This window comes from Salvelinus sp. IW2-2015, linkage group LG23 (assembly GCF_002910315.2).
Source record: "Salvelinus sp. IW2-2015 linkage group LG23, ASM291031v2, whole genome shotgun sequence".
NCBI lineage: Eukaryota > Metazoa > Chordata > Actinopteri > Salmoniformes > Salmonidae > Salvelinus > Salvelinus sp. IW2-2015.
The window spans coordinates 8,397,051-8,408,259 of NC_036863.1; the positions used below are offsets into that span (position 1 = coordinate 8,397,051).

The 11,209-nt window shown below is 41.4% G+C and overlaps 1 protein-coding gene across 1 annotated transcript in view; it reads right to left on the minus strand.

Annotated features, from left to right (window-relative positions):
• Positions 1-11,209, minus strand: part of kirrel3a (kirre like nephrin family adhesion molecule 3a) — a 279,887-nt gene that overhangs the window by 46,268 nt on the left and 222,410 nt on the right. The window contains 2 exon segments of the mRNA XM_070434348.1: positions 366-493; positions 887-1,035. Coding sequence (XP_070290449.1) covers positions 366-493; positions 887-1,035 — 277 coding nt within the window.

Genomic DNA, 11,209 nt, shown 5'->3' on the forward strand with positions numbered 1-11,209 from the left:
TAGAACAGGATAGGATAGAACAGGATAGGATAGAATAGAACAGGATAGGATAGAACAGGATAAGCTAGAACAGTATAGGCTAGAACAGGATAGGCTAGAACAGGATAGGATAGAACAGGATAGGATAGGATAGAACAGGATAAGCTAGAACATGATAGGCTAGAACAGGATAGGATAGAACAGGATAGGTTAGAACAGGATAAGCTAGAATAGAATTGAATAGAATAACAATTTATTAGAACTGAATATAATATAATAGAACAGAATAGAATATGTTATTGCCCTTAAGAGGGAATGGGTCTTGCAAAATATGCAACTGGCAATAGAAGCATAATAGAAAGGATGATGGTGATTACAATTCCTACCACTCCAGAGCCGCGTTTCATCCACACGATGGTGAGGGAGGGGTTTCCTGTCCAGGCACAGTTGAAGATAGCATCTGATCCCTGGTCCACCTGTAGGGACTGTGGCTCAGCTGCCATTCTGGGCCCAACTGGAATCACAGGAACAGAAATGGTTACACTTTATTTGAATAGTCGTCTATAGATGATCTACAGATACTCAAGCTATGGTATCAACAGGCTAATAACTTCAACTATGTTGATACATTACAATTTGTGGAGTTAGGGTTACAGTTAGGATTAAGGTTAGAGTTATGTTAGGGTTACGGTTAGGGTAAGGAATAAGGTTAGGGCAAGGGATAGTAGATAGTTAGTTGAAATCTTGTTGACAGTTAGCTCAACATCTACAAACCTTCTATTTGGGACTATCCGTGTAGTGGATGTGATTCCAACTGCCTGTAGCTAGCTAGTTATAGTTCCTGAGTGTGTTTTCTTAGGGACTACTCATGGTAGTGTGCGTGTGTTGCTTGCGGACTACTACTCACAGTAGACGTCCACGTTCCTGCTGATGTTGGTACTGCCCAGGGCATTGGTGACCTCACAGGAGACAGGCTCGGTGAAGAAGGAGTGGTCCACAATGACCTCATAGGTGTCACCTGACACCTCTCTGATGATGCTGCCCCCTTTGGCCCATCTGAATATAGGCCACAATAGAGTAGGTTGAAGAGTTAGACCTAGACCCTGATCTAATGGTTAATGTTAGTAATGTGAGAGGGAAGCTGATCCTAGATCTGTACCTATATCTGTACCACTCTTGGGGAAACTTCCAGAGTCACAAAAGGGAAGAGGGAAGACAATGTGGGCTATGACATCCAACCAGTAGCCCTTTTGGAGGTGGATATCAAAGACACAGGTATTGCAATACATAGGAAGTATGGTGCAATTTGGGACGCAACCAGTGAAAAAGTGTTGCATTCAAGGGCAAATTCTTGCTGTGGTCTGCAATTCGCTGAGCATAGCGAAACAACAAAAGAAAAAGTGGCTTTTTTGTTGTTTCGGTGCATTGCTTTTTCTTTTCTTCATTTGAGCATATTCACGTGCTGCTTGGGAGCCTGGTTGAGGAGGAGGCGGAGGAGGAGGGGAGGAGGAGGAGGGCGTTATAATATAGGTGCTCTCACTTCGTGTCTGTCTTTTGCCCACTTTGATGCTGAAGTCATTTTATTGAGGAATAAATAAATTGTCTATGTGAAGAACCTTGCCCGGCACAAGCATATCTCACCGTCACTAATAGGCAGATCAGGCCCACGAACAAATGAACTATTGTTTACATTGACAGAAGGGGAACAAGTTGAAGGGATAAATACACAGGACTCAGTTTGGAATAAATGTTATGAATTATTATGTATGCCAGGCTATATATCGGAACAAAACATCACTTGAGGATTCTGAGTGAAAAGAGCGATGAATCATGCATAATTAACTTGGACGAACATCTTAGAACATCAAATGTGTTGTTGTGTGTTGTTTGTAATGCTATGGTTCAAAAGATGGCCTGGTTATAGATGTACAAATTTAGAGAATAAGATTATGAACATGCAGAACATTCTCAGTGAATACAGACAACACAGATATATCCTAGATTTCTTGTCAAAAACAAAAAGTCCTGTTTTCATGTGTTGTGTTCAATTGTTGGAACTCTACGATTGCGTCCCAAATGGCACCTTATTCCCTATATACTTCAATTATTTATTACCAGAGCCTACATAAGGAATAGGGTGCCATTTGGTAAGCAACCTTCATGTACAGTAATAGAACACGCTATTCACTTTCGATGTGCCATCTTGACTCATATCGACATTCCCTTCCAGAAACATTTCTCAATTGTGGAATGTCATTTGAGAAGTTTCATCTAATTTCCAAAGCAAAGTCAGATCGGGTGAACACAGGCTGCGCCCCAACCTATACATACAGTACCAGTCAAAAGTCTGTACACACCTACTCATTCCAGAGTTTTTCTTTAATTTTACTATGTTCTACACAGTAGAATAATAGTGAAGAATTCAAAACAATGAAATAACACATATGGAATCATGTAGTAACCAAAAAAGTGTTAAACAAATCAAAATATATTTTATATTTGAGATTCTTAAAATTAGCCAACCTTTGCTTTGATGACAGCTTTGCACACTCTTGGCATTCTCTCAATCAGCTTCATGAGGTAGTCACCTGGAATGCATTTCAATTAGCAGGCGTGCCTTGTGACAAGGGCTGGTATACAGAAGACAGCCCTATTTGGTAAAATACCAAGTCCATATTATGGCAAGAACAGCTCAAATAAGCAAAGAGAAACAGTCCATCATTACATTAAGCCATGAAGGTCAGTCAATGCGGAAAGTTTCAAGAACTGTGAACGTTTCTTCAAGTGCAGTCGCAAAAACCATCAAGCGCTATGATGAAATTGGCTGTCATGAGGACCGCCACAGGAAAGGAAGACCCAGAGTTACCTCTGCTGCAGAGGATACGTTCATTAGAGTTACCAGCCTCAGAAATTGCAACCCCCAAAAAAGCTTCAGAGTTCAAGTAACAGACACATCTCAACAACAACTGTTCAGAGGAGACTGCGTGAATCAGGCCTTCATGGTCAAATTGCTGCAAAGAAACCACTACTAAAGGACACCAATAAGAAGAAGAGACTTGCTTGTGCCAAGAAACACGAGCAATGGACATCAGACCCGTGGAAATCTGTCCTTTGGTCTGGTGAGTCCAAATTTGAGATTTTTGCTTTGCTTTGTGAGATGCAAAGTAGGTGAATGGATGATCTCCGCATGTGTGGTTCCCACCGTGAAGCATGGAGGAGGAGGTGTGATGGTGTGGGGGAGCTTTGCTGGTGACACTGTGATTTATTTAGAAATCAAGGCACACTTAACCAGCATGGCTACCACAGCATTCTGCAACGATACGCCATCCCATCTGGTTTGCACTTAGTGATACTATCATTTGTTTTTCAACAGGACAATGACTCAACACACCTCCAGGCTGTGTAAGGGCTATTTGACCAAGGAGAGTGATGGAGTGCTGCATCTGATGACCTGGCTTCCACAATCACCCGACTTCAAACCAATTGAGATGGTTTGGGATGAGTTGGACCGCAGAGTGAAGGAAAAGCAACCAACAAGTGCTCAGCATATGTGGGAACTCCTTCAAGTCTGTTGAGAGAAGCTGGTTGAGAAAATGCCAAGAGTGTGCAAAGCTGTCATTGTCACGCTCTGACCTTAGATATCTATGTTTTCTTTATATTTTGGTTAGGTCAGGGTGTAACGAGGGTGGGAATGCTAGTTTTTGTATTGCCTAGGGTTTTTGTAGTTCTAGGGGTTTTGTAGGTCTAGGTATTTGTATGTCTATGGTGGCCTGATATGGTTCCCAATCAGAGGCAGCTGTTTATCGTTGTCTCTGATTGGGGATCATATTTAGGTAGCCATTTTCCCTTTTGTGTTTGTCATGTGGGTTTGTGTTTTTGTGCTCTGGATTATTGTGTTTTTCCTTGTTGGAACATTATCTTATATTTTGAGTAAATTTCGGACTATTACTCATATCTGTGTCCTGCGCCTGACTCCGCATTTTTTCCATTCACCAACACCCTCACAGTCATCAAGGCAAAGGGTGGCTACTTTGAAGAATCTCAATTATAAAATATATTTTGATTTGTTTAACACTGTTTTGGTTAATACATGATTCCATATGTGTTATTTCACAGTTTTTATGTCTTCACTATTATTCTACAATGTAGAAAATAGTAAAAATAAAGAAAAACCCTTGAATGAGTAGGTGTGTCCAAACTTTTGACTGGTACTGTATACATAGTGCATAACTTTTGACCAGAGTTTCCCTATGGGCCCTGGTCAAAAGTAGTGCATTATACAGGGGATAGGGTTCCATTTGTGATGAAGCCGCAGAAGCAATGCATTTCGTACTAACCAGACTCCAGATGCCCTACGACAGTCTTCCATTTTGCCAAAGACATTTAATCACAAAGACACAGTGGAAAGTGACAGCATTGAAGGAGATCAAGTAAACCAAATCTCCTGAAAATCTGAAAATATTTCACTCCCTTACAATGGCACTCGAAAAACACAGCTTGATGATGGCAAGGACGAATTCCAAAAGGTTGATGCTGTCTGCTGTTAACGTTTTTTCAACATCCCTTCTAAATTCAAATGTAACCTTTCTTTCTGGTCTCTCTCAAGCCTGTGAATGTCAGAACAGAACAGTGCTACATGTCTGATTCTTATCCTTTTTCCAGTCACTTCTGAATTATTCAAGAACAATAGTATATTAGCACCGCTATCAACATAACTGGATGCACAAACAAATCCATTTAGCTTTTTACAGTTATTGAAGCACTGTTGAAGCACATGTTGTCTATGATCTTCCGCTGTCAATTTTAAATGCCAGGTGCCACACTCATGTGCACACACACACAACACACCACACACAACACACACACACACACACACACACACACACACACACACACACACACACACACACACACACACACACACAACACACACACACACACACACACACACACACACACACACACACACACACACCAACACACACACACACACACACACACACACACACACAACACACACACACACACCACACACACCACACACACACACACTCTCCCAGAGCAACAAAAAAAGAAACAATGAAACGAGTTCATGTCCATACACACGGATGGAGTTTGTGTTCACATCACCCACATGTTCACATCAAATAGCCGTCAAGCTAAATCTGTGCAATTGAGTCTTTCTCATCAGACACCTCAGTAGTCACAAATGAGGAAAACAGAGAAAAAAAACCCAGCAGCAGCGACACCAACACCAGAACCCCCCATGTAGATAAGAAGCGTACTTTATTTGCAAGCAAAACCAACTAATTCGCCTCTCTCCCCATCGCTGCACCTCTCGGCAGCTTTATGATAAACAAACAGTTGCTAATAGAGTTAGCTGTCAGATCCTCCCTCCCTCCCTCATTCACTCACTCATTCACTCACTCATGCACTCTCGGCAGCTTTATGAAAAACAAACAGTTGCTCATGGAGTTAGCTGCCAGACCTCCCTCTCTCTCGATCTCTCCCCTTCAGCTTGCTGTCTGCCTGGCAGAGGTAGGACTAAGAGGCACAACAAGGCAGTTGAAATGAAATGTTGCACGGCAGCCACCTGTCCCCCTTTTGTCTGACTTGTGGGCAGATTGGCTCTGAACGCACACCCCTGTGCTGTCACCACTCTATCGTTCAATCAGATGGCCTGTATTACATTTTCTCTTCTCCCTCTACTAATTGAGCTTGAATGAAAGACCACCTGGGCTGTGTCTCAAATGGCACCCTATTCCCTAGATAGTGCACTACTTTGACTAGGGCCCATATGGCTCTAGTCAAGCATAGTGCACTATATAGGGAAAAGGGTGCCATTATGGACTCAACCCTGATGACCATATATTATTACCATGACAACAGATTAGATATTCTTCTCCAAACCATTAGGTCTGGAGTCCAACCCATCTCTCCAAGCATCCAAAACATCATACTTCCTCTGAGTAAAATGAGGAAGAGAAGGAGGTCTGGAGCATCTGAGATAAGAGACACTTCCCTCTTCCTAACCCTCATTATTCCCTTCATCCAGATTCCAGGCCCAACCTCACAGCATCGACAGCATCCTGCTCTGAGCTCTGAGGCCTCTGAGAAACTCTCCTCAATTCACACGGAAAAAAGCAGCTCTCAGTTGATCAATAGCCACGCATCAGCTAAGAGAGTATTAAAAAGGCAGTGAGAAACGAGCCTGTCCTTATGCAGCTTTAAAGAGAGAACAGAGGAGGAGTAGAAAGGAGGGTTGCGTCCCAAATGGAACCATATTTCCTATTTCGCTCACTACTTTTAACCAGAGACCTATTGTTTTCGATTTAAGGGGCTAAGATTTTCTTGACTCAGGTCACAATTTTTTCTGTATCATGACCATCCATCAAAGGCTTGTTAAGTCACATGGATAGATTTCTCTTACTACATCCTATCTTCAAGGGGAAGTTCAGCATTGCAATACCTTTGCCCCTATCATTGATTTTTACTTAGTGGTGGCTAAAGTTAGATACTAGTTGTAGTGACAGTTTAAAACTAACGAAACCATGGATTACAGTTTCTCCTGGTCTATAGACTACATTCAGTGTGAGGAACCATCTAACATTAAGTTAAAAAATACTGAACAATCATGTTATGGTATTCAGATGTTATCATTTTAAACTTAAAAAGGTGCCACAAAGAACCTAAGTGTGTGACACAAAAAAAAGGAACAATGGCAAATATAAACTCAGCAAAAAAAGAAACGTCCCATTTTCAGGACCCTATCTTTCAAAGATAATTCGTAAAAATCCAAATAACTTCACAGATCTTCATTGTAAAGGGTTTAAACACTGTTTCCCATGCTTGTTCAATGAACAATAAACAATTAATGAACATGCACCTATGGAAAGGTTGTTAAGACACCAACAGCTTACAGACGGTAGGCAATTAAGGTCACAGTTATGAAAACTTAGGACACAAAAGAGGCCTTTCTACTGACTGAAAAACACCAGAAAGTTGCCCAGGGTCACTGCTCATCTGTGTGAACGTGCCTTAGGCATGCTGCAAGGAGGCATGAGGACTGCAGATGTGGCCAGGGCAATAAATTGCAATGTCCGTACTATTAGACGCCTAAGACAGCGCTACAGGGAGACAGGACGGACAGCTGATCGTCCTCGCAGTGGCACACCATGTGTAACAACATCTGCACAGTACAACACCTGTACACTGTACATCTGAACATCACACCTGAGGGACAGGTACAGGATGGCAACAACAGCTGCCCAAGTTACACCAGGAACGCACAATCCCTCCATCAGTGCTCAGACTGTCCGCAATAGGCTGAGAGAGGCTGGACTGAGGGCTTGTAGGCATGTTGTAAGGCAGGTCCTCATCAGACATCATTGGCAACAACGTCGCCTATGGGCACAAACCCACCGTCGCTGGACAGACAGGACTGGCAAAAAGTTATCTTCACTGATGAGTTGCGGTTTTGTCTCACCAGGGTTGATGGTTGGATTTGCGTTAACGTCGAAGGAATGAGCGTTACACCGAGGCCTGTACTCTGGAGTGGGATTGATTTGAAGGTGGAGGGTCTGTCATGGTCTGTGGCGTTGTGTGTCACAGCATCATCAGACTGAGCTTGTTGTCGTTGCAGGCAATCTCAAAGCTGTGCGTTACAGTGAAGACACTTCACGTGGTACCCTTCCTACAGGCTCATGCTGACATGACCCTCCAGCATGACAATGCCACCAGCCATACTGCTCGTTCTGTGCGTGATTTCCTGCAAGACAGGAATGTCAGTGTTCTGCCATGGCCAGCGAAGAGCCCGGATCTCAATCCCATTGAGCACCTCTGGGACCTGTTAGATCAGAGGGTGAGGGCTAGGGCCATTCCCCCCAGAAATGTCCGGAAACTTGCAGGTGCCTTGGTGGAAGAGTGGGGTAACATCTCATAGCAAGAACTGGCAAATCTGGTGCAGTTCATGAGGAGGAGATGCACTGCAGTACTTAATGCAGCTGGTGGCCACACCAGATACTGACTGTTACTTTTAATTTTGACCCCCACCCCCTTTGTTCAGGGACACATTATTCAATTTCTCTTAATCACATGACCGTGGAACTTGTTTAGTTTATGTCTCAGTTGTTGAATCTTGTTATGTTCATACAAATATTTACACATGTTAAGTTTGCTGAAAATAAACGCAGTTGACAGTGAGAGGACGTTTCTTTTATTGCTGAGTTTACAATGACAATGCTACCATTTGTGGGTAATGCAACAATTGCAAATGTTCAATCACAAGCAGTATGGTACCAGGGTTTGGGTCAATTCCATTTAAATTCCAATTCCAGTCAATTCCGAAAGTAAACCTGATTCTAATTACTATTACACATTTTCCTAATTTACAGTGCCTTGCAAAAGCATACAGACACCTTGGATTTCTTCACATTCTATTTTGTTACAATTTTGATTTAATTGTATTTTTTTGTCAATAATCCACAAAAATTCTAAAATGTTTTAAAGATGAATAAACATGTAATACCTAAAATATAGTCATTGCATAAGTCTTCAGTTCTCTGAGTCAATGACATGTCAGAAAATCCCTTCGCATCGATTATAGCTGAATCTTCTTTGGGAAAGTCTCTAAGAGATTTCCACACATGGATTGTGCAATATTTGCCTGTTATTCTTTTAAAAATTCTTCAAGCTCGGTCAAGATGTTGGGGATCATGGCTAAACAGCCATCTTCAAGTCTTGCCACACATTTTCAAGAAGATTTAAGTGAAAACTGTAACTTGGCCACTCAGGAACATTCAATGTCTTCTTGGTAAGCAACCCCAGTGTAGATTTGGCCTTGTGTTGTAGGTTATTGTCCTGCTGAAAGGTGAATTCCTCCCCCAGTCTCTGGTGAAATGCAGACTGAAGCACGTTTTCCTCTAGGATTTTGCCTGTGCTTAGCTCCATCCCGTTTATTTTTTATCCTGAATAACTCCCCAGTATTTGTCGAGATCAAGCATACCCATACAATGATGCAGCCACCAACATGCTTGAAAATAAGGAGGCAGTTACTCAGTGATGTGTTGTGTTGTGTGGAATTTGCCCCAACCATAAGGCTTAGTATTTGAGTCAAAAAGTGTATTCCTTTACTGTGTTTTTTGCAGAATTACTTTAGTGCCTTGTTGCATACAATATGCATATTTTCTGTATGTTTGTATTCTTCTGTTCACCTTGTCATTTAGGTCATTATTGTGGAGTCACTACAATATTGTTGATCTATCCTCAGTTTTCTCCCATCACAACCATTGAACTCTGTAGCTGTTTTATAATCACCATTGACCTTATGGTTACATCCCTGAGCAGTTTCATTCCCGTTCTGCAGCTCAGTTCAGAAGGAAGACTGTATCTTTGTGCCATGTTGGCATGAAGAGATTCGGGAGACAGGCGCAGGAATGCGTAATAGTTTTTTTTATTCAGCCCAAATTACAGCGTGCCGTGTAAAGGCACTAGGACGAAGACCAAACAAACATGTAACAAAAACACAGGGTTGAAACCTAAACAAAAGAGCGAAGAGTACCTTGAATAAATAACACACTCGCACGATGATTAACACACGGGACGAGACCCATAATCATCTGCGCAATCCATAAGGGAACGAAAGCCTAAAACACACAGCACAGGTACTCACACGCACCAACGGACATTGTAACAATAATCGACGGGACAATGGTGAACAAAGGGCACACTTATACAATTACTAATCAAATGGGAATAGTGGCCAGATGTGCGTAATGACAGTTCTGTAGGGATCCGTGACACTTTGATGTGTCTGGGTGGTTTAATACATTATCCACAGCATAATTATCTTCTTCTTAATAAGGGGCGCTATTTTCACTTTGGGAAAAAATCGTGCCCAAATTAAACGGCCTCGTACCCTGTTCTAGATCATACAATATGCATATTATTATTACTATTGGATAGAAAACACTCWGAAGTTTCTAAAACTGTTTGAATTATATCTGTGAGTAAAACAGAACTCATTTGGCAGCAAACTTCCAAACAGGAAGTGAAAGTTCTGAAAATGGGGCTCTGTGTCAGGGCCTCCCTATTGAATTGCCTTATATTTATGGATTACAAAATCGGAGCAACCATAAACAGCCAGAATACATTACCAGAGAGCAACGTGAAAAATACATAAATACTCATCATATAACATTTATGAAAAATACATGTGTACAGCAAATGAAAAGTAAACATCTTGTGAATCCAGGCCAATATTTTCCGATTTTTTTAAGTGTTTTAACAGCGAAAACACAATATATATTTAATTAGCATCACCAGACAATAGCGCAAACATTACACAACCAACCCATTTACTTCACGCGCCAACATAGCATTGTCACAAAACCCCAAATAGTAGATAACCATTAATGCACTAACTTTGAAAGCAACAACTTCATCAAGATGACAGTCTTATAAGCATCATGTTATACAACTACATTTAGTTGGGTTCGGAAAATGCCATATTTAGTAAGTCTACAAATCGTGGTTTTACATTGTGAAATACATAGCCATGATGGCACCAAATTGTCCGAAGAAATTTTGGAACAGTCACGTAATCTAACTCAAAAAACATCATCATAAACTTTACTAAAAATACATGTTGTACAGCAAATGAAAGATACACGGTTCTTAATGCAACCGCTGTGTTAGATTTAAAAAAATAACTTAAGTACAACGTAAGCAATGCAATATTGTGAGACCAGCGCCCACCAATTCTCCGCCTTGTTGGAGCCAACATAAAACCACAAAAATAACGAAATAACTAATCATAATATTATCTTCCTTTGATGATCTTCCATCAGAATAGTAGTGCAAAGGAGTCTAGTTCCAGAATAAATCGTTGTTTTTGTTTTAGAAATGTCCATTTCTTCTGTCGAATTAGCAACTTTTGGCTAGCCATGTGGAGCGCACGAATGTCCAAGAACTCTTGACGGCATGGAACGACAAAATTCCAAAATTCACAATAAACGTCGAATAAACTGGTAACCTCGGTTTGAAAATACCATCTTTATGAGTTTTTCTTCATATGTATCGAATAAAAGTCCGAGCCGAAGCATTTCGTCGTGTATACAACGCATTTCAGAAGCAATGTGGGTTTCCCTGGTGCCGCAGATTGAAATACTGCAAAAGGGCGGACCTGTACATCTCAAAAAGCTCTCATCGGTCTCACATCAAGCAGAACACC